The sequence below is a fragment of the Pocillopora damicornis genome, chromosome 12 (genome assembly GCF_964200805.1).
Source record: "Pocillopora damicornis chromosome 12, jaPocDami1.2, whole genome shotgun sequence".
Classification (NCBI taxonomy): Eukaryota; Metazoa; Cnidaria; class Anthozoa; order Scleractinia; family Pocilloporidae; genus Pocillopora; species Pocillopora damicornis.
Genome location: NC_142681.1, coordinates 18,311,040 through 18,338,763, shown reverse-complemented (window position 1 = coordinate 18,338,763; position 27,724 = coordinate 18,311,040). Strand labels below are relative to the sequence as shown.

The following is a 27,724-nucleotide window of genomic DNA, read 5'->3' as shown; positions in this document are numbered from 1 at the left end:
AGCAATGTGAAGTTCCATCTTGGATAGAAATGGTACTTCATGAATAAATCACGTTTTAGTATTACAATTTGTGAGAGGGTAACTTTTCTGAATCTCAGAGCGCGTTTTTAGAACAAAAACATTAGCATTTCGTGCGCCTTCAGGTGTCTCATCTGTTTCATCATCACCAAAACAACTAAAAACGATTTTCGAATACAAGCCGGGCTAATTTGAGAGAAATTTTCGTACAATTCTACAGTAATATTTTCGATTGAATAAAATACCATACTGCAATAACCATTTAATGCCCATTTATAATATGAAACGGAAAAAGATTTGAAATTACCAGGATCAAAGAGATGAAATATGCAAATTTCTGACGAAGAATTAGACCAATTGTATGCGGTTTAAGAGTTATAGCTTAATCTTGAGAAAATCTGAATACTAAGATGGTCTGAAAGATTAAACGATTAATTATGCTTTTCATCGGAGGTTGGGAATGTCCCATTGGTCGATTTTGAATATGGAATGGCTTAATCAGATTTGCCGTGGTACAAGATTCTTTGAAGTTAAAATGATTTCATGTTACTTTTATATACTGACGTGAACTTAAGGGTTGCTCGGTTCAATTTAATTCTTATTGAAAAGGTAAGTAATTGTTTGAGAATGCTTTTATTGGGTACATTTAGAAATTTCTAAAAGGCTCTGCTTAAAACAGAATTCTATACATTAATGTTTTCTCGTGCACGTTTTTGCTTATCAACAAGGATGGTTCAAGCTGCAACTCTGTAGCAAGGGAAGACCAGCTAAGCAAATTTTTAAGTAGCTTGACGTTCAGGGATATCTGTAATATTTCTGTTGATTCGACTCCACACAGTTTGCTTCAAGAAATCTTCTGTTTGTGTTAAATATTAATGAAAACTTTCTGTATAACACAGCACGCAGCATGAAAGCATAATTTGCCGTAATGCCCGAGATTCTTCGAAGAAAGCACAGCTCATATGTTTCTAGGGAAAAAAAAATCCTTTGAAACCGCTGTTTAGTCCATATAGCAGCTACCGTTATGAGATAAGGAGTAAATTTGTAATTCAAATATTAAAAAAAAAAAACAAATTATGTTGCTGGAATAAAGATGTCTATTCCAATTATCAACCTTGACATAAAAACATCCACGTTTAATAGTTTCTATTTGAATTTGGCAGCATTGGCGTAAGATCAATGCACTATTATCTCAAGTAAGCTTTCTTTCGGTAGGTAAGATTTTGAACGAGAGTTATGTATTGAAATTGTGGATTGTGGAAATTTGAAAAACTTACCTGTAATATATCGATAGGATGCCAATCTACCTTAAATATTAAATCATTTTCTTTGTTAAAACCTTATTTTGGACCTTCAATTTTAATCAGGGACTCAAGACAAACTTTTAAGGATACAAAAGCCTGAGAGATTGACACGAATTAACATCGGTTTAAATCAGACAGAAACACAATCAAATCGAGATAAGGTAGATTAAAGAGAAACGTCATATTAAGAGCCTCTGCATTGGATAGATACTGACTAATGTTTTTCCGTTTCTGGATTGAAGTCTTCGCGATTTTCAAATTGAAAGATAACATAATCTATGGCTGACTTCAATCGAAAATATCAGTTTTCGTTGGAGCCGACTTTCATGTAAATCTTACACGAAGATTTTGATTTCCATCCCAGCGCACTTCTCAGATAAAATCAGGTAGACAACAAATATCCAGGAAAAGTTGTATAATTTATCACACGGACATCTAGGTTACGTAAATAATCCTTTGTATTACAATTTACTTCTTAAACTTACGACATGGTTCTCCATCTCATACAAAATGTAGATTATCTTTCTTTGTTTGGTTATTATGAATTTTGGTATTGAATTCTTTTTAAACCGTAATGTAAATGGACCTAGAGGCAATGACTTTGTGGTTGAAATTGTTTGAATTATCATTTGCAGTTTTTTTATGAAATAAGCATTCCAGCGGCTGATTTTGATTCCTTCGATTCTGAGTTTTTCTTTTTTCAGTAAACATCAACAGCATCATATTCTGGTCGCCATCACGGAAAAAAAATAATCAACACACGTAAAATTCGCTTAATTTCATCGTATATTGTTTCTTTACAAATTTTTAAATGAAACATTTTGAAGAATGTTTTAATTTGAGCTTGATTCATCCAAAAGAATGAATACTTGTGAACGCTGAAGAAGAAATTATTTAAGTTTAGTCAAAGAACAATTAATTTTTTTTTCATGATGTCGGAGTTTGTATTTCATGTTTTTATTTTTAGTTCTGTTCAAACTATATGACGCTGACTCGGCTTTCTTGAGATGAGCATAGTCTTGCTTTACTTTATATTTACACTAACCTGTAATCAATCTGATTCGTAACATTTCTATTCATTTCTTTGAAATGTTTCTGATACTAGCCACACTGTATCGCAATTCAAACTGTCTCAGATTCAAAACCAGAATCAGTTTATCTCAAATGCATTATAAAACTCATTCCGTAAATTTTAAAAGTTTTGCTTAAGAGATAGTCTTAAGACCATGTTTAAGTTTCCCATGCTTATTAACAAATTTTGCTGCTTGTTAGCACCAAGGAAAATTTTTCAATTCCTAATTACACTAAAACAACCTTTTGCCTGAGGTTCAAATGACACGAGAATAAATTCACCCACGACTCACTTTCCTCCTTATTCCGACGAATAACTCAGTGATCGTTACAAAGAAATGTTTGGGTACAGAGGCCCTTGCGACTATAGAGAGTTTATGTTGAGGAAAATTTTAAAAAAATCGCATCTTCTTTTATTTTTTTGGTTGAAAACAATTTTGAGTGTGTATTGAAAAGGTGCCAAGACCATGACGTAATCCATTAAAAGAAATATTTATTCAAATAGACGACAACAGGGAAACGGCTCTTAAGCTTCGAAATTTTTTGTTGAACTGAATTCGAAATGTAGAATACTTTTCAAAAAGGTAAGTATCCTTGCTTATCTAACTTAAGACATTTAACATTTTTGTTACTTTTCTTTTTAATTATTACTGATTGCTAACTAGGAGTTTTTTTTCGCACTTTCGATGAGGAATTTTTTTCACGACTCTAACAGTAACCATGAGTATTTGCACTGAGGGATTTTCAGCAATTTCCAGAATTAAGGATCGCTCCCAAGAGACACAATTCCTTCTTCTGAGTTCCTATTTAATCAATCCAACCGTGCGTGTTTACAAATTTGAAAATTTGATAAATTCTGTTTTATGTTAAAACTTTAATTTTTGGCAAAATTTCCAAACAGTGATGATAGCTTTTATGAAATATCTCCATTTAAACTCGCGATCTTAGGATCGACGGGAAGAAAAAGGTTTCTGAGAGGAATAGAAATTGTTAACGTTTGAGATACTAGCCGTTCGAACTCTCCGTCACTGACCGTCGAGAAAATTGAGACCAGTGAAGCCAAAAGCCAGGTATTATAAATGGTAATTATAACCAACTAAAAGCTTCCGAATCCCATTGCATGGTACGAGAATTTCAAGCACTTATTTTGTCTAGATCTTGCTGTAACCCCGTTAAAAACATTCCTTGCTGAAGAAATTCTTCCGCGTTGGTGTTTAAGTTGACGGGAATATTTATGCAGGGTACATAGAGACCAACAGACTTAAGTAAATACCATGTGCTTCAATTTCAAGCACTTATTTTGTCTAGATCTTGCTGTAACCCCGTTAAAAACATTCCTTGCTGAAGAAATTCTTCCGCGTTGGTGTTTAAGTTGACGGGAATATTTATGCAGGGTACATAGAGACCAACAGACTTAAGTAAATACCATGTGCTTCAAAGTATATTTAACATATTTTTTAAATAGTTATTTATCAAATTTTGTTGTTGTCGACTGTCACAGACCTCATAACTTGTCTACTTTCATACGATTTTACGTCTTAAGTCTCAATGTCGCAATGACACCAGTTTCAACTGCGGAAGCAGTTAACTCAGACCTCAGTTTTGATAATTCATGATATCCCGCTCAACCTCATCTAATATTTTTTCTTAGAACAATTACTCAGGTGATAAAAGTGATGCGCACGCTCTGATTGGTTGAGGTTGCGTCATATCTCGCTATAGTAACCCCGCGCGAGGTGATTATAGCAGGGCACCAAATTTCAAAATGGCTTCCTTGCGTGTTGTCAATGTTCCCGCAGAAGTGATAAAAAGATAGAAGAAAATTCAGTTATAGAGCTATGAAGTTTAAAGAAACGTGCTAAAACTCCTTGCTTCTCCTGATCGAGTAATTACCACAATTGTAACAAAATATGAGCAGGGCGCTTTCTTTATTTACAGAATATACAACAGAATTTGAAAGCACCTGGGCAATTACGCTAAAACAATTATTCGCCTCGGGCTCAGGGAAGATTTTTTTCACAATTTCCTCGACCTCGTCTCGGGAATTATTGAACAATATTCACTTAGCCTTCAGCGAATAATTGTTAGTTACAAGGAAAAAAACTTCTCCGCTAATTCCTTCAACTAACTTGAACCACAGTATGTTGATTTCTGACTTTCTGTTTGATCCGCTCTCTTTGTAGCTTTTACTTGGACAATTGCCACACCATATTTAGAATATCCAGTTATCTTTCAACTCACATGAAGCGGGAAAAATGGAGACAGAAAAAAAGGAGACGGTTGTAGAGTAAGTAGATACTGAAATATAATCGAGAAAAGCGTGAAAGAAGGAAGAAAAGTAAATAAAAAAAAAGAAGAAAAAAAAGCGAACGAACAAGGAAAAAAAGGAGGACGATCAGAAGAGGGAGCTGTTTAACAGAGCACCATATTTTTTTTTTATTTAACGCTGAAAAGATCGTAAAATGTTGCTCCATAGTTATTTATTTAGTTTTTTTGGGGAACCAGTAATTCTAGTTTCTCAATGATGTAAGCGGGAAAGCGCGGGAATGGCTCCTGGAACTCAAGGGACTTGGAATTATTATTGTTTTACATGCTTATCTTTCTCCCGCCGAATTAAATTTGAGTTGCGCATTGGAATAAACTGAGAAAGAGACTCTGTTCGTAGTCTCAGAGTTTGTGGGGTTTGTTGTGCTGTACTCCATGCTACAGAAAAAAAAACCTGTCACTCATTTGCTTTATTGTACTGTTCTTAGGTGCGGCACTCAAGTAGATATACGAGATTTCGCAATCCGGTAACAACTTTTCAATGCTATGAATCTATGTCAGTTCATGCTGAACAAACTTTCCTTTTAAATGTATAACGTTTTAGCGGTTTTAAAAATAATCCACTCATTTTTTTTTTGTGTGCTTTACCTGTTCAATTTCAATTTCTTTTCTGATGAGTCCATGATACACTGATGCTCGTTTTTATTGTTATTGTTGTTGTTTGCTATTTCACGTAGCACGTGTACAAGCGTGGCAGTACAAGTTGAACCTAGTGACTTTCAAACCGTCCAAGAAGTAACGAAGGACAGGTGAGAGATCTTTTGTAGCTACGGAAATTCCATTTGATCACAGCTTGTTTTTGTGATAATGTCGAGAAGCTGTTCCAGCAAATGTTTAGATAAGGTCAGACACGATTCGACAGGCACGTGAGTAAACAAGATGCAAAATGCAATTAAAAAGCATTGCGTCATGCTTCGCGTGGGTTCTCCCAGCTAGTGCAGTGAAAAACCACGCTTGGTCAGCTAGTTACAGAGCGCCAGACTGCCGTGCGGGAGGTCGTGGGTTCAAGCCTTAGACTGGACCAACACTTAGGGCACGTTTTTCAAACAAACTTTAGTCCTTGTTTTACAAAACCACGTTCTAGGCCATCTTCAATGTAGCCGAACCTTTTGACCTGAACATTTATCTTTGTGAACAGTTTCAAGAGGGCCGGAAGCTTATAGTGGAAGGACCTTTATTCAATGAAATCAACCCTCTTATGGAGAAGCCCTGAGGCCCTCTGCTTACGGAAAACCGCGGTTGGGTTAGACCTCGTGTAACTAAGCGGCCCTCAGGGCGATAAGATAACTGAAGAGAATTTGCCGCTTTTGCTATGACATCTGCAGATAGTTACACATTCTAGTCTTCTCGGATAACAACGACAATTTATAGGCCCTGTCTCCGGCATCTTCCTGTACTGGTTAACAGGGGTCGTTAAAGAACCCACGTATTTCGGGCAAAGAGTCGGGTTTCCTAGTTTTGTTTTGACCAAATCGCATTGGACTTCTCCTAACGAAGTAACTTCCACATGCACTCATACTCTTTCATTCTTTATTGCCAAAAACACTATACAACAATTCGTTTACGACACTACGAAACCCTAAAGTTTCCTGTGTCTTAGTGTCTCCACATCAAGATGCTTTTCTTCCATAAATCCCCTCTATCTACCTCTTGTGAAAAAATTATTTATCTTAGCGATGATAACCTGTCTTTTATAATCATTGCAGCGACGCCTTACCGCTTCTGACAACCCAGCCATCCAGAGAGGAATTCGTCGAGAAAGCGAACCCGGAATACCGCTGCGATTACTGCTATGGATGCTTATTTTGTGAAAAGGGACATGCGTGGTATAGCATTCGTGGTAAAGGTATGGCTTTTTTTTTCCACTGACATCAAATAAATACAAAAGAAAGACCTTACACTTTCAGTCCCAAATTGAAGGAAAATTTTAAACCAAAGAAAGGAGCTAATCAAAGGGAGATAACAAAATGAACCGATTAAAAATCTGAGAAAATGTATGTTGGTTAAGCGCGGAAAAATGGGCGTCGACATCTAAGTAGCGGTTGGCTCTAGTTTTTCATCATATTAATTTACCAGTAGGCGCAAGTTTCTATGCAAAAAAAGAAAAAAAATTCAAGGGAAAAAGTGAAGTAACTTAGAATGCTCATAAATTTATCTGTTACGAGCGTGAGTTTACAAGTCCTTAACCAAAGCACTCCAAGCCAGAAGCATACGTATACTCGTACCCAATCTCCTCAGTTTCCTGATCATTTCTCGCTGTTTGAAACCTAGCTGAGCTTAGTTCATTCAGTTGGTTATTACATGTCTTACATACAAAGCGAATTCTTAGTAACTGGCTAAACTTCTAGCTTTAATAACTTATAAATAACAGCAGACAAAACTCACCAAAATTAGCTTAATGTTTTGATTGCTTTTAGACTAGCCTTGGTATTAAATTAAGTTGCATGTACGATGTCTTACACGATACAATAATTACGATTTGAGACAAGGATTGATTAACGTTTTTTTTAATTTCTCTTACAGCCTGCCTCTGGGTGTTACTTCTAACGCCAGGGTACCTTATATTGGGCGTGTTTCTGTTACCCTTCTTCATTCTAATGGGTATAGCTTACTGCGTCGCTGCCGCCATAGAATGACTAGTTGTTGGCGTATTCAACGTTTTGCTCAAATCAAGAGCGTACGAGAGAAATGGATGGACATTTGTTGAAAAAGCGTATATATAAAAAATCATTTTCGTCTTCTCAGATGTGCTATTATTTATTGCGACAAAAAAAAAACGTTTATGGTGTGTGCAAATGTAAATAAAATTTTCAAATATAGAGATGCCTACACTCGCCTAATCAACTTCATCGTAAAACTGTGATAAGACAACGTCGCGCTGAATTACAGACTGACCAACAAATTAATCAACTTATTAAGTGAAAGACAGACTAAATATTTTTTAAAATGGCCCTTTACTTGCCTCTTTTTCATGCTCTGTGAATACGAGCCCACTGATAACTAATGCAGAGCAGCGGTATAAGCAGATTCACTCAATAGACTGGTCATTATTAATCGTTGTGGGGGAGGGGGGTGATTTTGGTAGTATTACAATACCATATGCTTGATCCCACCTAAGTTTCTGTAGTGTTCTAATACTCCTGATTTGCTGTCAATTTTCTATGGCCCCCCTTTAGTTATATCCTGTTAGCGACGACCGATTCCTCCTCTGTTCCCCATGAAAATCTACCGACCCCCCCTTCCCCGACGAAAAAAGTAATAATTGTTCTCTATAAAAGTGAGCGGAAACTAATTAAATTTAGCCCCCCTCTACCATAATTTGAAAAATCCTTATCTATACGCCTCTGTTTTGTTGGTCTGTGACAGCTTCATCTCTACGTATCACGTACTAGCTCGATTCACACTGCTTCCCTAAAGAATACACGCAACTTTTATCTGTGAATGATAGTATGCTGGCTGTTGGCCATCCTAGTTCCATGCTCACGAAAACTTCAAAAGCTCGCTTTGGAGTGATTTTAACCAATAACCTGAGGAGAGATCCTTATGGGATTTTTTCTCGCGTACGACAGTAGGATGCACTGTGTCAGTCTAATTAGAAATTTCAAACTTAAAATGTATATTTTCGAATCACGTATAACGGTGTGTTTGTGTTATAGGAAAAATCACAATAACGTTCTTTTTTTTTTCGGTCATGGGCACACGCCATTAATAGACCCACTCGTCTGATATTGCGCCCACTTTATTTAGCACGTTCCGTTCCAATTTTCTAATTCCCTCAGGCCGTACGTGACATCTACACTTTGTGGTCTATTGGTTCTGAAGAAAGGTTTTAATAATGAGCGCCACGATCTGCGGATAAGGCTAAAGTTCTGTTGAAGTACATAGATCAAGCAAGTTGATTATTACCATGGATTAATTTTTGTTTCATAAACCCTCTCTTTCATTGCATTCACGCATTTTCAATCGAGTCTTCACGCGCGAACAATTTTAATAAAGACTTCACAACCCGCACTATTTCGCAATCATTTCCGTATTAGTTCTCAGAACGTGTTCGGCATCGAACGAGTTATTTGAACACAAACAAAATAAACATCAGAGAAAGATTATCTTTCAACCGAAACTACGTAAAACTGATATCATCCTACTACTTCCTTGTTTTTGAGTGATGTTTCAGCGCGTGTTTTGAGGAGTGCGTGACAAAACAAAATGCAATTTAAGATTTTAGTCACGTAATTAAACAATCCTTCGTGGTTTTTCTTATCATTTAAATGGCATCCTCCTCTTATGTTTTCTTCAAATTGCTCCGGAAAACAGGTAAGCTGATAGGACGTGTATCGATTTTAGTTACGTAAAAAATGTATATTTATTTTCTTATAATTTGAAAGGTACCCTTTATCTCCCCTTTTGTATTTACTCATAGGGGAATTTACTAAAAACCACGACGGCAACGGCAACGTCACTAAACAAAAAGTTTAATGAGTCAAACAATGGCTGTGCGTGTAAATCTTTTAAAATTTATTCGCCTCCTTTGCCAAACAGCAACATGAAATGACCAAACTCTGGTGAACGGCGACGGCTAATTTTGTAGAATCTCTATTTCTAATTTGACGCTGTGTTCCATACTCAGTTTCGAAATAGTTCTGACAGGAAGCAACAAACTAAATTACTTTAGAGTATCGCGAGATTCGTAGGTAAAATCCAAGTTCATTTTTTAAATCGACGATGTCCACGGCGTCGCCGTCGTCGTTTCTTACACCCTAACATTGCCATCGTCGAACAGGTAAGTTGGCAGGTTACAATTTACCAATTTACAATTTTATTAACGTAAACAGGCTCCTTGTACTTTTTATTATCAAGAACGCTGCTCTTTATTTCCTTCGTGTCCTTCCATTCTTTATCTGTTTATCAAAGCTGAAAGATTAGTGCGTCGCTCAAACTAAAACTTTCCTCACTCATACACGGGAAAATCACGGAAGTCGATCTTCGAAAGGTAAAACTATAGTTAAACCGCAGCAGACATTGTATTAGCCTAAATTCAAGAATTCAAACTCCAAATGAGTATTTTTTTCAACATTTGAGGTATTTTATGAAAACACGCGTTAAAAAAAAAAGACGTTTCGTTCTGGTACAGATGAAAGAGATGGCCCGCTTGCGCAGATTGGGGCCCAGTTTTGTCGTCTTTTCCGGTCCTCGAGCTGAGTCAACGTGACAACAGCTTCATAATCTCGATTCTGACATGTAATTAGCTTGCGAGCAAACTCTCCAGAGTCATGCCTTAGAACTCTGAATGTCTGCGTCAATGTTTGTTTGGCCCATTTGGCCGGGTGATCTTTCTCCTTCTCTCCTCTTTCCGCGCGCGCAACCCGCACCTCGCAAAGGAGCTTGCCAACAAACTAACTTATGGTGTAAGTTATTTGTGGTAAGATTTCTTGAAAACGTTATATCGTAGACAAACATGAATAGAAAGAAACTGAACACACGTGATTCTTGTATATTAACATCATGCCTTTTGAATTCGCATGCTTCCGATCAAACCATGCGAGCCTTTTTTTTTTTTTTTTTGAGACAAAACAAAACAATAGCTCGAGATACTACGTGACGGGAGAATTTCATTCTCGGCCATCAATACGTGATCATACGAAACATGGAGCCGGTCGAAAATAATATGAAATATAATTTGAATCATTCGTTGACCTTTATTCAGCGGATAATCCGCAAAAAGCTGCTGTTTCACACGATTCATTTCCTGTTTTTTTGTGTGCGGTTTTTGTGTTATTGAAAAACATTTAACCGTGTCTCCAAAGGTGTTCGAGACACAATATAATTCAGTTTCCGATTTAAGTCCCAACGTAGAGAAAATTTTCTTGGGAACAGACACGGTCTAAACGTCACGTACTCTCGATAAAGGATCCTTTACACGGCATCAGCCTGACTACGTCTAAAGACTCTTAAAGTTTTGAAAACAAAAACAGGTTTTTGAATCCTCCCCAATTTTCAGTTTTTTTTTCGTTTCCGATGCGGTGTCTGTTTAAGGTGGCGACTACTCAAGAGGAACCTTCATTTCAAAATAATGTTTTTTGAATCACCAACAACAATTTGAGTGAATCACAGAAACTTGTTTAATGCTCCAATGCCTTCCTTCTTTCCTGATTGTCAGGCCGGTGATTTATACACCAACAATGGAAAAGATAATCAGGTTTAGCGCAGCTGATTTTGTTAACTTAAAACCCTTGGATAAATTTGGCATTTTTTCTGATGAGATGTGGCACTTGTTCAGGGGCGGTGTTTATAACTAATATTATTTCCGTTTGCGGCATTGTTTCTGTTCGGGGGCGGTATCTATTTGTATTTTTGCTTCTATCTGCGGCTTTTACTCGAGAGCCGTGTATATTCAACCGATAAATCTAAAATCCCACCCGTTTTATATCCTGGTCTTAGTGTAACTGTCCGACGTTTAAAAGGTAACTGTGTTTCACTTCTTTAAGTGTTGCGTGACAAGCATAAATCTCATTTGGATCATAGTCACGCGAGGTTCTTTGCAATGTTATCCTTGCTCCCTGTGCCTCGTTTTCGCACCGAGACTTGGGAAAATAACGGGATACATCACTTTGTGTCAGAGCAATTATCGGATCAGACACTATTTATAATCATTTATTGCTCTTGATGGGTTGAAGAGATTTCTAACCGCAAGCTACGTACCTTGGCGGAGAGCCTATTGAAGGTCAGAGAACCTTCCTTCACCTTCGTCATTGTCGACTTAAGCTGCGAAGCTTAGTTTAAAGGGGCGGAACTCATTACTGAGGATTCCATTGACGCAGATCGTCCAGGACTGGGGCAAAATACCGTTAATGTGTTTCTTGAAGAATTGAAAAAAGTTCCAGTAGTCTACCTTTATTTAAATTAATATCTATATCGCTTATTGTATGGAAGGGAGAAGAGTGTTCAGACGTGCAATATATTTTTCACCCGGGATCTGCCTGGGAAAATACATCGCGTACGAGAGTATCTTTGACGCGTTTCAAGGTGTCTTGAAAAACACTGAATCACTGTATCTGCTGGAAGCGAAGAAAAAGAACAATTTTGCATAATTTTCTTATATTATTTATTTCTCGCTGTATTATTATGTAACCAAATGATAGACCAGGCATTCATTTTTTTGACATGACTTCATGAATCATGAATGAGTTTCAAAGCAAAATGAAACACAATAACAAGTTCAAAACACACACACACACACACAGTGGCTGGTCATGAAAAGCATACAAGTCAAAAAACATGATAGTGAGCGTGATACTTCAAGAATAACAGCTGTCGTAGTTATTATTCCCTAAATTTGAAAACAGAAACTGGTTCCGCTTTGTTGATAAAAGGGGGATGGTTTTAACGTGATTCTCACGCGATCAGAAGATGTCAGACTTATTTCTCGCTCGATTGTCAGCGATAAATTTAGCAATTTGTTTCTGTCATACAACTTAAAAAAAAAACAATAGAAAGGGGATTTCCAGATGTGTTTGTGGAAAATATTTTATGAGGTCATAAGGCTTTTGAACTATGTTAGTTTAAGCGGATTCACAGAATAAAGACAATCAAGATTCATACAGAAAGGTTTACCGGCGCCAGTGAATGATTTAGAAGAGATCTTTTTTTTCCTAGTCTCCCTCGCGTACATTCGAACTGGACAGCTTTCACCTTCGCTGTAGAGTTTACAGTCATAATATGAACTAACTGCAGATGTAAGAGAAATCACTTCGAGAGTTTTGCCGAATAGTTCTTCGTATATGAGTTTTATTTCAGGCCTTCCTGCCTTTTCTTAAACAAAGCCATGAGGTTCTTCATCAAACTGAAGACATAGGATCAACAAATGTCGATGCAAATTGATAATTTAAAAAGAAATATTTGATTTGAATCAACGGGTGTGGGAAAGCTGTTCGTAAGTAAAACAGAAAATTAACAAGGAATGTATTGCATAAAGTAAATCATTTTCAAACTTGCTTGTGGCTGTCTGGCAAAAACCGTTGTTAAAATAGCCTTTGCATCCTTAAGGAATCTGATAAATTGATAGCGTGCTAACGGGAGAGGAAATTTAATCTACAATTGTGCCGGAATACAGAGTATCTGCCGGTGTAACTCCGTAAAACGATCTCCTTTCTTGGTCTTCGCATGTCAGATCAGACAAGCCGACCACTGGTGGAATTAAAACAGAATCGGATATATTTCTGCTTCCCTGGAAACCCCATGGTTACGTGTGATATATTATATGTCTTAATTCAGGAGGGCAGCACTTCCTGAAACCCTGCTAGACAACAATATTCCCCTCAACACATTACGTATTTTCTAGCAAAGCATATATCTTTTGCGGAAACCACAAGCAAAGAAGTTGAGGGTATCGTTACACGCAAGCAAAGAGGAAATGTTATGGTGCAGTTGCGTTCGCTGATGTCGCTTGCTTGAAGTTTTCTTTTCATATTTTCAGTTGAGCAAACATTTTTTGAGGTATGATAAAACTTTGTCTATTATTTCAGTTATGATTCGAGCAGATGCCATCGTTAACTCATTCCTCAGTCAAGATCAAAGGTTATTAGATATTTGCTGGCACACATCGCAGATAAATGTTGATTTGCTAATCATCCAAAAATAGGTTTCTTATGCGTCCTTTCCGGTCCAAATATCACCACAGCGGATGCAAATGAAACGCGTGCCTCTGTTTACATTACCAAAAGAAAACACGAGACCTCGCAGTGTCGCTAAGGTAGTGAGAATGTGTGCTGGTTCTGTTTGATTAAATTGATTCCTTCATTTCGAACAAGACTCGCTAATAAATCGCGCGAGGGGCGAAACCGCTCACGCTGGGCTTAACGAAGAAGGGGAAAAGTGTTGAAATACAGTGATTTTTTCCGTATCACTTACGTCCTTACTTTTACCAGTGGCAACGTTTCATCAGTTGTCAAGTGATTTTACCTGCATCAAACATAAGGTAAGTTCCCTTATTCAAGCAAGGTGTTGCAATTTTCTGCTCATTAAATTGTGAACTTCAGTTTCTTTAAACCAAGAGTTCGTATTCCGGTTTACAAGGAAATGTTGTGACGTCATTTGAGGTTACTGCGGTTAAAGGCAATCATTCGCGCCCTTTTTTATCACAACCATGATACACAGAAAACAATTGTTCAAAGATCACTTTAGAAGCTATAGAGAAATCTCAACGCTTTTATTTTGTTTATCCTCTTGGCTGTTGTTATCTGTTAGTTTACCTTCTTGTTTTGGAACCGATATAGCGCTCTGTAAAAGGAAAAGTATGTCATTACATTATCAGATATTTTAAGTACCACGTGACCTAAGCGATTTGAAACACGTCGATCAAAAACAAACACGTTGACCCGCCAGGTGCTGGGGTTTAGCACACGTTTTGGCGATTGCGTCAAAATTTCACTATTCTACGTGAAAACTGTTATTCCGCGCTCACCGCTGTGTTCTTCGTCGGTTAAATCGCTTATTCTAGCAGTTAGCACCTCCAAGGATAGATCAGTGTTTCATTCAGCAATCCTGGTGGTCTTTTAGCGAGGTAAGGCGATTTTTTCACAATTGATTACACGTTCCTTCCTACGTGAAATGTGATGTCAAGTTACCGTACCAGCGGTTGTTTCCCTTGATTTCTTCCGCTTGCTTCCCCCAAGCGTTTTCAACGAGTTTACTCCTTTCTAAAGAGAATTATCACCGCAGCTAAGACATTCCTTGTATACTGAGTAATTTTTGGTCTTTTCGGGAGTTTGAAAAGTTACTCGGCAACAAGAATGCCTCAACAATACGGTACGTGAATAATTCTTCGTCAAAACGTGAACGATCGACGACCATATTTAGTAATCACATGCCACGTTCCTCGCAAACTCGTTTATTTCGGTTTTTCTCGCTGTTAACCAATGTCAGTGAGTCATTTTCTTTTTTTTTTCTCTCATTGAAAAGAGTTTTCGCTTTCCCACGAGTGGTAAATCTTGTGTTAAATGGATAGCATGCAATGGTTCACGTTTAGTGTCTTTCCGCCATTCTTGGCGTTCTTGTGATTTTTCGCCTGTCTGTATCACCAGTGTGGAACAGATATGCCTTACCAGATTACAATATGCGTAATTCCTGGCTTTCGTACGTTAATTTGACTGAAAAAGGAGAAGAGAGCTTTTTACTGCCTAAACTCCTTGTAGCCTTTAAAAGAAATTGCACGTGCCAGAACTGTACATTGAACATTAATTTCGGTCATCGAAGTCGCTTTGTCGATTCGTTGATAGAAGATTCTGACTGATGAAATTACTTCGTGGCTGAGTCATTCTCTTAAGGGTATAGTCGGTGCTAACTTGCGTGTAAATATCATTTTTTAGGACAATAATCATCAAGGTTTGTTTTTTTTTTTCCTCCGTTAAAGTAAGTTAAACACGTGTTATTTCGTTAGTTGATGTGCACATGCACGCGTAGCAATCTCCTCTAAAAGCTCATTAACATTTTCGGAAAAAGAAAATAACAGCTCTATCTACTTTTCCATCGTAAGTACGCTCGCGAGAATTCAGTTTAAATTGAGGTCCAAGTTTCAGGTGATGATTGTGAAGTTAAATTCCGCTTTCGACTTAACAAGAAAAAGTGCGCGATTTCAGTCGTTGGCTCGTACTCGTAACTGTTGCTAAGGGAAATTTGGATCGTCCGAAATTTTTTGATCGATAGAATTTTAGCAACGGAAACATTTGGAATTTCTGGTCCGATGTGCGTTAATGGTTGACCTTTACGTCCGGTTCTAGAAAACGTTTTATAAACTAAGTATTTTGACGATATCTTCCATATCGAACTCCTATCATACCCGGAAAAAGACGATTGCTGATTTAATCCAAACGCTGTGCTCCACACTTCCCACGAACGGTTAGAAATCAAATTTTTTTTGGTCGTTAAACGCGAAATCTTTGAAAAGTTTCTAGAAAAATTAATTATGCATAGTCTAAGCAAGTATTTGTTCGATCAAATCTTCCTTCTGCTTAATTAATTTTGGGGTAGATTAATACCAATCTTGGCGCACAGTTTTGTGTTATTTAGCCAGGGATCTTGGTTTTAAGTCGGTTTTGTAAAAGCAAGGTGGAGCATAAGTTTATTATAGCAAAGATGTGGTATTTTAATTTAATGACTTGCTTTATCTGACATGTTTCTAAGACTAAGGTCAAACGTTGTACTTCACATGAGGCGAACACCATTCAGCCAATTAACATGTTGCAAAATGTGGTATTAACCCCTTTAAGGAATTTGGATCATTTGAATCAAGTTACATAGCTGGTATAGCCACAGACAAAGCTGAAGACCGGCTCATTATAAAAGCTGATTATTACGTTAGCAAAGACAAATGCGTAGATGGCATTATGTTGGAGTGTGCACAATGTTTTTGTAAATTCTTGGCATTTGGGTGAGTTCATGGAGATTTGATTCAACATTTGACTCAGCAAAACAACCATGTACATTTGGGTTGGCTTTGAGGTATAAATTCATTGGAATGTAATCTTGGATTTAACCAGTGATTCAAGTGAGGTTATCAAGTTTTTCAATCTGGGATAACAAAATAAATCAATGTCTGTACATTTGGATTTAATTAGAACAAGATGCATTTAATAGACACCTTCGAAGTTGCATTTCTTGAATGCAATGGTACAGTGATAGATGATTTTGGGTTGTTTGATGTATATTAATTCTGGAAACAGTTAGTATTTGCCAAAAGCTAAGTATATGCCTGAAATTAAAGATTTGTGTTCTTCCATAATGATAAAGTTTTTTGAAAGTTCTTGTTGTAAATAAATTTTTTTTTTCAGTCCAACTGTGATGTTGTGAATCATTGTTAAAATCAAGAAGGACTTTGCTGCTAAGAAATATCATTCCAGATATGATACAAAGGTATGTTCTGATGAAAACCTTGATAACTATAGAAGTGTGAAGATGTGCTAGGTGTCTAGATATGAATAAATTTTTAATTATTAATGTTGCGCAACATAGCTCTTGTGTAAGGAAAGGTCTCTATAATAATTTATAAAGGTGTTGATAGCCTTCTGGGCTACATGACAATTTCTTCCACTAGCACATTATGTTGCTAGTTGGTCTTCATACAAGGCAATAAAGTTTATAAAACATTTGCAATTATTTGATTTAAAGATGCACCATCATTGACATTTAGATGATGCCATTGCACCACAGGATGTTCTATTCTGTCTGGTTCACGTAATTTCGCAATAGTTGTGTATACAGATTTCCTAGCGAGGCAATCAACTCTTCCTATTTATCTCTCCATAAAGGAAAACAGCAGGAAAAAAAGCAACTTTAAATCTAATTCCCAAAGGGCAATCTACATGTCATTTTCTTCTTAGTCTTGTGATACTGATCTCCCTTTGCCCCATTTTCTACAGCTTAGTGGTCATTTTGAACAGTCACGTACACTGCTTATGAATAATTAAGTAAAAAAAAAAATTTAGTCTCAGTAATTCTGGAAAGTTTGAACTGTTTAATTAGAAAAATATAACAGCTGACCACACTCACTAAGTAAGAGACTTCAGCTGAGACAGTCACATTCTGTGGCTTTGTTGTGAGTGCCAAGGGGTTTAGTGGTTTGTCGAAAAAAAACATGAACATTCACATGTACATTTGTAAATATGTTAAACAGACAACAATGAAGACTGCATCAATCAGCAAGTGCTATGGACATGCAATCGAAGTTGAATGTTTTGTCTGAAGTGTTTCTTTCAATTCTTCCTCGTTTTGTATTTGGACGTGACCTACTGTATAGTTGCCACTTTTGTGGTGGAGGTAATTGTCAACCAGAGTTGCTTTATCAATCAATGTACTGTTTTGTGTTAATCTAGAAAATTAAGTCTTCAAAGAGTCCATGCAGAGATTGAGATTGAAGGGGATCAAATAACAGAGAATGATGATCATGGCATGCCAGTAAAAACAAACAGGCAGATCTCAAAAGGTGGGAATGAAGAGAGTCATGAAGAGGGTAAAGCTGTGAATGAGGATGAAGCTAGAAATGTGGCCAAGGATAATGAAATGGCAGATGGAGATGTTATTGGTGTTGAGGAGGTCCAGAGTCCTCAAGAAATAGCTGAACAAGGTATGATATATACAGGCATGCTTTCACAAGGTGTGTTTATCCCACACACTCTAACATAATAATCCATATTTTTCATGCCCTTCTCTATTTCTTTTGTTATTGTCACAGTGAAATAATTAAAGGTTACTTCCTGCCTTCATGGGTGTCTTGGGAAAAAATCTGTATGTGCACTAGTTTCACTAAAATCCTAACAAACTATACATAAGAAGAAAGCTTAATAACTGCAGTTTAAGATAACAATGTAATTCAAGCAACTTTTTTTTTATGGAAGTGTCAGGAGCTGGTACATGTAAGGCGTCAAATGACCAAAGGTTCTTCTATTGAATTTATTGGGTATCAGATGCCACAGCACAAGCAGAATGGCTGCTCAGTCTTATTCACAAGGCATCAATCAACAAAAGCCTGTTAGGCTTTTTCGTTATTCTGATTGGTTGTCTAGATATCGGCATCTTAAGTTGGAGTAGCTCAGAATATGTGAAGCATGTTGCGTAAATGGACGTCACAGGACACATATTTCAAATATCGAAATTTCTCGACACTTTTCTTTGTCATTTTTCTTGGAATGTTTTGGCAAAATATGACAATAATGGGTAGAATCTATATACTCTATAAATTTACTCAAAGGGGTTGTATTCCTCCCAAAATCAAATGCATGAGTTAAGCTCATAAAGATTTGTAAACAACTCGCACGATGCCAGGAGATTTTCTTGCCTCCAGAAACCACAAACCAATGGGACAACAGGACTTTCTGACGTCAATGATGATGGATCAAGATTTCCCATAAAAAGTAACCCATTGCAACATATTTCTTTTTATCTTGATCACTGAGTAGAGTGTTGAGGAGTACAACACAATAGTAAGCAAAGTTGCCAAAGGCAAAGGAAAAACTGGCAGTAAAAGGAGAAAATGCGCTGAGGAGCAAGACAATGAATTGACAGACAACTTTCAAAATTTACAATTCAAGGCGATCATTAATGTTTTTATGTCAAGGCCTACATTAAGAGAGGGAAACCTTGTTTTTAATATCATGCATGGCAAATCTTGGTTTGACGGTGAGTTCTTTGTTCAAAATCTGGACGCCATCATGGAGCTCCACTAGTACCAGAATGGTACTCATTCTGTCTTATTTGGGCCTGTTTTGTTTTGTTTTTTTTCCTTGTTTTGTTTATTACTAAGGACTTTCTTTTGCTTTTGATTTTTCCAAGAGCATAGATTTTTCCATAGGCAAAGAGCTTCCATGTGTGAGTTTTGTAAAGTGTGCAGTGCAAGAAAATATGGAAATAACATGAAAATCTAACCACAGCATGAGTGGTTGCCGCAAAAATTTCCCTTGAGGATTCACCAAGGTCACAGATAATGACACCTTCCTGATTAACTTTTATTTGAAAATACGTTTTTCAAAATAACTCGGTTGCCTTTAAAGATTTCAGAAATTTTTTTCTATGGAAATGTTTGGTTGAATGTTTGAATTCATTTTAGTTAAATAAAAGAAAAGTTGATTTTTGGGGGGCTCTGAAGGTTGGAAGTAACCTTAACAATAAAATCTTCTTTGGCTAGCAATCAATCAATCAATCGATCAATAAACTTTATTTACCCTCGAATTTACAGTGTAGCACTCGGGTGCTAATATCTTCGTGCAAACTACATTAATAAATAATTATAATAAAAAGATTAATTCTATAACAAATAGGATAACGAACTACCTAGACAACTAACTAGCAAATCATCTCGATGTAGAAAGGTTTGCAGTTCCTGCCCTTTTAAGTAAATTATTGCACCCAGTAGATAACAGTCGTCGAAAAGAAGTAAAATCAGAAATAGTGCAATGATGGTCAGGAAGAGAATTCCAAGATATTGCTGCCAAGTAACTAAAGGAATTGATACCATAAGAAGTGGTCAATGGTTTAGGCAAACAAAGTATATTATGTCCTCTTATAAAATAGGTGTTAGAGGGCAAGTGAAACATATCTTTTAAATATCTTCGATACTCAGAAATATGTAGACATTTAAAAATAGTAAGAATCATGTTTTGTAAATGCTTGTCCTTAAGGTTTACAGTTCCTGCCCTTTAAGTTAATTAATTTAAATCAGAGTTAAAATCCTTGAAAATAAATCGAAGAATCAGGGTCGGCCAGGGTTTTTGGGTATTCGGTATTCAGGGGCGTTTTAAATCGGGTATACGGTATATTGCAGCCTAAATATGGGTATTCAGTATATCACTTTCTTTGAATTTCAGGTATAAAGTATTCAAAGCTTCGATTATTTTTGGGTATATTTGGAGGAATTTGGGGTATTTTGGGGTATTTTGTCGATTTTTTTTCGGGTATATTGGTATTCCACTACCCCCCTGGCCGACCCTGAAGAATACATTTGTTTAAAAGATCCAATTTATCAGAATCTTGTTTACTAGAGAAATGCCACACCATAGAACAATAATAAAAGTGAGGAAGTAGAAATGCCTTATAAAGATGTAGCATGGTTTCAGTAGACATCAGCTTGCCGAACCTTGTCATAACGCTAAACTGATTGTTTACCTTTTTACACATAGAGGACACATGTTGCTTAAACATAAGATCTTTGTCAATTGTAACGTCAAAAAGTTCCTCTGAGTCATTTACTGAGAAATTAAACTGATGATCAGTTTTTCCTAGTATCATCCCTTGGTGTTTGCTGGGATTTGCTATCATTCCATTGATCTCATACTAGGCATTTGCTGAGCTTACCTCACGCAAGGTACACCTTTCAAAGATACTAGATCCGTATCTGCAGTGTAGAATTTATCATCATCTACATACATATTTAATTGTACAGCAATCATTTCTTCTATTCTAATGATCTTAATGAATGATTCAACAGTATCATTGTACAGAGAAATTAGATGCTGGTTACTCCTAGGATTTATAGGGATAAGTTGTATTTTACCAATTCTTTACCCATAAGGACTTACTCAGCAAGCAGTGAACTTTAGACTCTATTACAATGGTGGTGAGTCTTATGGTCAGGTGATAAGTTTTCTTCTAAATCTCACAACTAGTTAAAAAAATCTTTGATTTGCTAAAAAATATTCCTATTCTTATGCTAGAGTCACCTTCCAACACAGCTGGTGGTGTAGATGACTCACCTCAAGAGGCCAATGGTGGGTCAAAACGACTTCGCATGTACAAGTGTGAACGGTGCAATTCACAGTACATGGGTCTGGCCATGTTACGGCAGCATTGCCGAGATGTCCATGGTGATCAGAAATACTACAAGTGTCATGTTTGTGGTAAGCTGTTTAGCCATCCAAGCAGCCGTAACATCCATTTAAGGTTGCACTCTGGAGAGAAGCCTTACAAATGTAGCACTTGCGGCAAGCAGTTCAGGGTGTCTTCCCATCTGAAAGACCATGTTAGGGTGCATACGGGTAAGTTAATTGGATAAATAGATGGTTAGTGGGACTTGTGAGTCAAAATGTTCAGGTTTAAGACTTGACTGGGTCATTGTGTTGTGATCTATAGCAAGATGATGGACAAAATACTGACCCCCAGTCCATGGACTACCCTGATAGACTACTAAAGTGGACTATCTTGAAATGGATGAACCCTACAAAATCTTATTTTGAATGAGTTCTATTGAAAGCACGGCCATGTATATACTTACACTGCACGTGCCTTTGTTATTTGCATGAAGTACTTTTTAGTCAGAGTCAGAGTGGGCAATGGTAATGAATCATATCAGCAGTCTACTGAGTTTCATTACCTTATGTCACCTCTTTAATGATGAGCCATGTTGCTTCTGCTTCAAGCTTCTACTCACACTCGTAAACATGTTAACTCTTGTTTAGAGTGATAGCAACTCGTTGGGTTCTACAACATGCTATGGTGTTGTGTTTCACTTTCAATTATCTTGCTGCTGTAAATTACATGAATCATTGAATCTAGAGATGGTAGAGTGTGAAGAATGGCTGATGTGCATGGCAAATATCTGCATTTAGTCTATATACTGAAGTACAAGACAGTGAATATTATTATTGATTTCTCACCTTCATGACTTATACTGCAGGAAGGAACATGACTTCGAGCTACTTTATATATATGTTTTTTATTTTATAGGGGAGCGTCCATATATTTGTGATATTTGCCACAAGGGGTTCAAGCAGTCAAGTGACTTGAAGAAGCATCGACGTACCCATACCTTGGATAAACCATACAAGTGTCCTATCTGCCCATCAGCCTTTACCCGTTCACACCACTGTCGAGGCCACATCAATTCTGTGCACAAGTTCTTCAAGTGTGTTGTTTGCAGTGCCTTGTTTACCTCTGAGGAAGCATTTGAACGTCATAAAGAACTCCATCCCTCTGTATTATTAGACCAAGGAGAGCCAGAGCAAAAAATTCCATCTAACAGGAAGGCAATGAGTCAAGTAGCTGTCATGTCTGAGAGGTCTGAATCTGGAGATAACATGAACCAACAAGACAGGGAATCAATTGAAAAAAGCCTTAAATTGGATGCAGCCAACCAGTTACTTGAACTGCACAAGACAATGCAGCTAAGGCCTTTGCCGAGCAGTACCCCAGGTAGTGGATCAGAGACAATGTCAGATTCAGGGGATGAGGCAAGTCTCAAGCAGTTGTCACCACCAAGCCAAAGCTTACCTGTTGGACCACAACCTCCAGCTGCAGTAAGTCCTAGTTTGATCCGTCAAGAAGTTGCAAACATGTCACTGTCAAGCACAAGTCACATGGAGCAGGCACATGTCGTTCCACCTGAAATGGCTCATGAGGGTGCAAAGTTTGAAGTGCCTCCAAGTTTGCACATGATGTATAACCGTAATGTACAGCCTAAGCTCCAGCAGGAAAAGGATTATCTTCGACTGCCTTTTCAATATTCCAGTTATCAAGGGAATAAAAATTTATCTCTATCTGATGCAGAAATGTATAGACATGCAGCTAGCTTTTCTTCACTGAAAGTGCAAACAAGCCATTTGGTCAATGGCAACCACTTTGTTAATGATAGTGCTTCCCAGCATATTTTGCGTTCCCCTGAAAAGTTTGATTCACAAAGCCAGAGAAGGGATCACAGCAATTTTAGTGAAAACATCTCAAAGAGAGAGGAACTTCCACAGGATGACGGTGCAGTGAGAAAGTCTCCAGAGAGAACAAACAATGTGGCTTGTCATCGGGTGTCCGTCATTCAGTATCACTCTAGTGCACAAACATCCTCAAATGATGGAAGAAATGAAGAAAATTTGATCAAAGATAATTCACAAGAGACATCTAAAGCTTTGAAAAGTAAAATAAATGATCATCTACAGAGTAATGAAGAGCAGCAAAGGAACTACAACTTCATGAACAGTATGAAATATTTTTCCAGGATTCCAAGGGAAGGAATTCCATACATACCACTTACCACTGAAAGTGCTCTGGCACTACAGATGTGGAACAAAGAGATGAATGGCCATGCCATAGATTACTCTTGGGCTTTGAAGGAAGCCACAAGGTTGAAAATGCATAGAGAACAAAGTGGGCAGTTGCCCCCTCCAAAGCATATGCCAGAAAATGGCCAACATAATTTCTTCTCCCACAAAGATGTGCAGCCATCAGCAGATATCTACAATTCTACTTCACCAGCAGTGCAAGAGAGATCAGTTGAGAGGTTGAAGTACTTAGCAAGAGAACACGTCAAGGTGAAGGACATGGAAGGAGACACAAGAAGGGAGACAAAATCACCTGTTGGTGGAAATGATTCTGAGACATCTGATACGTCAGACTCTGGCGATATTCTTCAACCTGGGAAAGTGTTGGCAAATTCTGAACAACAGTCTTTATCTTCTGAGCCCTTAGGTAAGCAGAGTTTTGTGTAATTTTTTACCAGAATCAGCCACTTGTGAGAGTTACTGACCCGACAGAGTGTATTTCACATGTATTTAATTTTAATTTAAGCTTTAGGTCCTGGTTTGCATGTTTGGGATCAAATCTGGGGTGATTGTGGTTATTTTTTTGTAAGGCAAGACACTGTACCCTTAGGATTTGGTCTCAAGTTAGGGATGTCCAGCTTTTTAAGGTTTCAAGAAATGCAACTTTTTAAGTCACTGCTAACAAAGTTAGTTGTGTTAGGCATTCAGGCTCTTTTGGAGCAAACTTTCTTATATCTTTCTTCTTTTTTGGTCTTCATAGACCAGAGATCCTCTCCAGAGAGCGCTATTCACCACTGTCAAGTCTGCAAGAAGACGTTCTCCCGCTCTAGCCTACTTAAGCAGCATTCGGTCATCCACATGGGAAACAAGCGCTTTAAATTCCGCTGTGAAGTTTGTGGCAAGATGTTTCGGACACGCAGTCATCTGCGGGATCATACTAGAATACACACAGGTTTGTCTGTCATCTTTTGTAGTTGTAAAATACTTTTCACTAATTACAAACTTCAGTGTGTTCACTTAATCACCAGTTGCCAAGTAAAATGGTGCCCTTCTTCAGCAAAGCCTAGAATGTTCTAAAAAATATATGCTGTTATTATATTAAAGGTGAGAGACCTTTCAAGTGTCACATCTGTGAAAAAGCCTTCAAACAGTCCAGTGACTTAAAGAAACACATCAACCTTCACACAGGAGCAAATCAGTTTAAGTGTGAAGAGTGCAACATGGAGTTCCGTAGAGCTGATGCACTTCGCAAACATAAGCTGGGACACAAAGTGGGGAACATGCCTTGTGGACATTGTGGGAAAAACTTCTTGCACATTAATGCCTTAAGAGCACACAGAGCCATGCATAATGGTAAGGTTTCATTTTACTTCTAACCATATGCTGCTGACATAGTGCAGTTTGAACTTTGTTGGTGGCTTTTAACCTTTTGACTCTTAAGGGTGAACAGCATCTAATTTCTCTTAATAAGGTCAGGAGAATAAAGGAAATGATCACAACTAAAGAAGCTCTCGATTGGTAATTAAATTCTTTTTGTTAACACCTTAGGAAATGTGTAGAGAACAGTATGGAGAATATGCATACTGATGTTAATGCATAAAGAGTTAAGTTTGTTTTACTGACAAGAACGTTCTTTTCTTTATATGAACAGTGCAACCTGTAAAAGCAAGCAGATCCTTTCACCGATGTAACTACTGCTTTAAAACATTTACAAAAGCAGAAAGCTACAAGATACACATTGAAGCACACTCTCGTGAGCAGAATGGAACAGTGGTGCCTTTTGATTGCAAGATCTGTTCCACGAAGTTCCTCTCAGAAGCAGCATTTCAAGATCACATGAACATTCACAACGGAAAGCGGCCTTACAAGTGTTTTGTTTGTGATAAGGAATTTTGCATTGCTGAGCATCTGCAAGATCATGTCCGCCTGCACTCTGATGTGTCATCACGTCATAGGTGTGAGGACGATGGTAATAAATTTAAAAGACCAGATGACCTTTTTAGGCATTCAGCAATTCATGCTTAATGGCAAAGGAGGTTGAAAAGTCAGCCATTGAAAGAAAAATATATTTAAAAAAAATATTGACTAAAAAAGTTTCTCAGACTAATTACTCCATACATGTGATATCAGTTATCTGAGTACTGATATTTGACCTTTCTGTACAAAACTTTAAAGTTTGGGTGTACGACAATTCTGCTATCTGGATTTTGGAGGCAGTGTAGTATTATGAAGGTTTCATAAGAGCAAAGGACAAAATGAGTTACATCCAAGGATAGCAGTGCGAAGAAGTTATGGTATGAAATATTAGCTATAACAAATAATTATTAATAATAATTATTAATATATTTTGAACTTAAGATTATCATAATTATTATTATTGGCTGGCTCACTGTCAATGATATTTTAGGAAAAAAGTTATTGATGCTGATTAAAGGCAAGACTTCATTTACTTTTTAAACTAAGTTCATCATTTGTACAGTGTAAATATCAGGAGAGCACTTTGACATCAAGGATTGTTGGTATAGAATCTAGGCCCCTTTTGGCATCCCATTTCTGGACACCTTTTTTAAGGGTCCAGAACTAAAAATTGGACACCTGAAAGGAGGGAATTTTGCCCACCTCCAGAAAAAGGACTGTTGTCAAGATGACTCTCTGTGGAAAGAGCAAGGGTGTGCCTTGTGATGAATTACCAATACTTTGATCACAAATTTTATCAATCACTGTTTATTTATAAAGTTATTACACTGAAGGAAGATTATTTAGTCTAGTTTCTTTGACCAAAAACCTGCACATGCCACAAAATTTGGTTGGTTGGGTTTAGTTATTGCCATGTGTCACAAATCAGACATACTCAATCAAACATGCACCTTTGTAATTAAGCTACTGATAAGTAAAACTAAAGTTTTCATGCTTCAATTTTCTTTATGTGGTTGGCACAAAATTACAGGTGACTTGGTTGTTTCTAAATAACATTGATTGATCAACCAGGAACTTGGAGCCAAGCTCAGAGATTTTCACTTCTTTGAAATGATCATTACCAACAACTCTTCAGCGAAAGATAGATGAAAAATGCTTACTATTATATGCCACAGTTTTCTTTAATTGTGTGCTTAACTATCTTTTACATTTTCCAGGAAATATGTAGTCTTTTAAAACTAAATAGCTTTATGAGATGTTCTATTCCTGTCTGCAAAATAATATTTTCTCAGTTTGGTCAATTACTTTGCCAACTGAACAGTTCACATTATTGAAAGTTTATTGTCAGCCACATAGATTGTGGTCACAGTTTGCATTAATTTATTGAGTTAAATAGTGTTATTTAGTCGGCAGGCCGACTTTTAGTATTATTAATTGTAACTTCTTACAGTAATTTTAATTTATAATTGTGTCCAGTCATGTGATGCTCAATTTGAAAATGGATAAAACTGTGGAACAGAGATCTGATTGTGCATTCTCCCCTCTAGCTGCTTCACATTTCTTTGTAAATTATTTACGAGAATTTGGTGTTAAATCAAGTTAAAAACTTGAATCAGATAAATTTGTGTATTCTTGATACTGTTTCACTGGATAATGTATTGATATTGCAGGAAGAGGTTACATGTAAAACAGTTATGGAAGTTAAAGGGTTAAATGCAAGTATTGAAAGTAATTTTTTTAAATCAGGTCTAAATTCTTTAATAGGTTTCTTTAGTCTTTCCAATCTGTGTTCTGTTTCACAGCTTAGAAAACCATGATCACCAGATAAATTTGTGAAATTTTTTTTTTAGTTCCAAGAAAAAGCAAATCAGACAACAAAAACCCGAAAGACAAACTGCAAGTGTATTTAGGAAAAGTTTTGAGGTCTGCTTGTGTGTCCTGAACTTTATGGTCATGTGATTGTTCAGGATACAATTGACTTATTCAAGTCAAATCAAAGTGTTTGTGGTTTACTTAGTATCACTGTAACTGTGATTATGATACATGATGTTTGGTGTTTATCAAGCTTCTCTGCTGGTGAAATTTCATCTCTCTTTGAGCAGGTAAACCTCAGTCGAAATTTTTAAACAAAAACACCTTGTCTGGTCTTGAAGCACTTTAAGGCATTAATTAGAAACAATCCCATGTGATATTTAATGATCTGGTAAATATATGCAAGACTCTAATTTTTTTTTATCCTAGCTGGCCGAAACTGGCCGTAATGGAAATTATCTTGGATTAGTTCACACTAAGAGGTTTTAAATATACTGTAAGACTCTCTAATTGTACTAACTTTGGATGGTAGACTTTGTTGTCTGCATGTTGAGAATGAGTGCAATAAATCAGTGACACTTGATATTTACTGCCTTTTGATATTTTATTGTCTCATCAACCCTCGTGATTTACCTTATTTTTTTCAAGAATCTGTGTGGGCATGAAGTTATCATCAGTTTGTTTTACATTTCAAGAACTCTAGCAGATAGCTTCTTTCTTTCCATTTCCCCCCCCCCCCCCCAACTCCATACCTCCCTTCCCAAC

The 27,724-nt window shown here is 37.1% G+C and overlaps 2 protein-coding genes across 18 annotated transcripts; both read left to right on the top strand.

Moving 5' to 3' along the window:
• Nucleotides 1-491: 491 nt before the first annotated feature.
• LOC113670290 (uncharacterized) lies at nucleotides 492-7,536 on the top strand. 5 transcript variants are annotated; one of them, XM_089188992.1, is made up of 7 exons: nucleotides 1,561-1,708; nucleotides 3,342-3,463; nucleotides 4,577-4,680; nucleotides 5,147-5,185; nucleotides 5,396-5,467; nucleotides 6,425-6,564; nucleotides 7,242-7,536. In XM_089188992.1, exons 3-7 carry the CDS (start codon nucleotides 4,649-4,651, stop codon nucleotides 7,352-7,354), a joined length of 396 nt encoding a protein of 131 aa, XP_089045118.1. In that variant the 5' UTR covers nucleotides 1,561-1,708; nucleotides 3,342-3,463; nucleotides 4,577-4,648; the 3' UTR covers nucleotides 7,355-7,536. The 5 variants fall into 5 exon arrangements, with proteins under 5 accessions (XP_027042211.1, XP_089045118.1, XP_089045119.1 ...); XM_027186410.2 differs by lacking the exons at nucleotides 1,561-1,708; nucleotides 3,342-3,463 and adding an exon at nucleotides 492-627; XM_089188993.1 differs by lacking the exon at nucleotides 3,342-3,463 and having other exon boundaries at nucleotides 1,579-1,708.
• A 1,245-nt stretch (nucleotides 7,537-8,781) lies between these two features.
• LOC113670271 (uncharacterized) lies at nucleotides 8,782-27,542 on the top strand. 13 transcript variants are annotated; one of them, XM_089188989.1, is made up of 9 exons: nucleotides 8,803-9,032; nucleotides 16,544-16,625; nucleotides 17,585-17,835; nucleotides 20,918-21,238; nucleotides 21,927-23,657; nucleotides 23,991-24,182; nucleotides 24,335-24,583; nucleotides 24,702-24,748; nucleotides 24,882-27,542. In XM_089188989.1, the coding sequence occupies exons 2-8, from the start codon at nucleotides 16,615-16,617 to the stop codon at nucleotides 24,731-24,733; spliced, it is 2,787 nt and encodes a 928-aa protein (XP_089045115.1). In that variant the 5' UTR covers nucleotides 8,803-9,032; nucleotides 16,544-16,614; the 3' UTR covers nucleotides 24,734-24,748; nucleotides 24,882-27,542. The 13 variants fall into 13 exon arrangements, with proteins under 13 accessions (XP_089045108.1, XP_089045115.1, XP_089045112.1 ...); XM_089188988.1 differs by lacking the exon at nucleotides 8,803-9,032 and adding an exon at nucleotides 13,852-14,277; XM_089188982.1 differs by lacking the exon at nucleotides 24,702-24,748 and having other exon boundaries at nucleotides 8,782-9,032.
• The last annotated feature ends 182 nt before the right edge of the window (nucleotides 27,543-27,724 follow it).

Coding starts and splice junctions, on each gene's coding strand:
- LOC113670290 (XM_027186410.2), top strand. CDS start 4,649: ATGGAGACAGAAAAAAAGGAGACGGTTGTAGA. Junction 4,681..5,146: donor AAAAAGGAGACGGTTGTAGA/GTAAGTAGATAC, acceptor TACTGTTCTTAG/GTGCGGCACTCAAGTAGATA. Junction 5,468..6,424: donor CAAGAAGTAACGAAGGACAG/GTGAGAGATCTT, acceptor TAATCATTGCAG/CGACGCCTTACCGCTTCTGA.
- LOC113670271 (XM_089188982.1), top strand. Junction 21,239..21,926: donor CCATGTTAGGGTGCATACGG/GTAAGTTAATTG, acceptor TTTATTTTATAG/GGGAGCGTCCATATATTTGT. Junction 23,658..23,990: donor TTTATCTTCTGAGCCCTTAG/GTAAGCAGAGTT, acceptor TGGTCTTCATAG/ACCAGAGATCCTCTCCAGAG.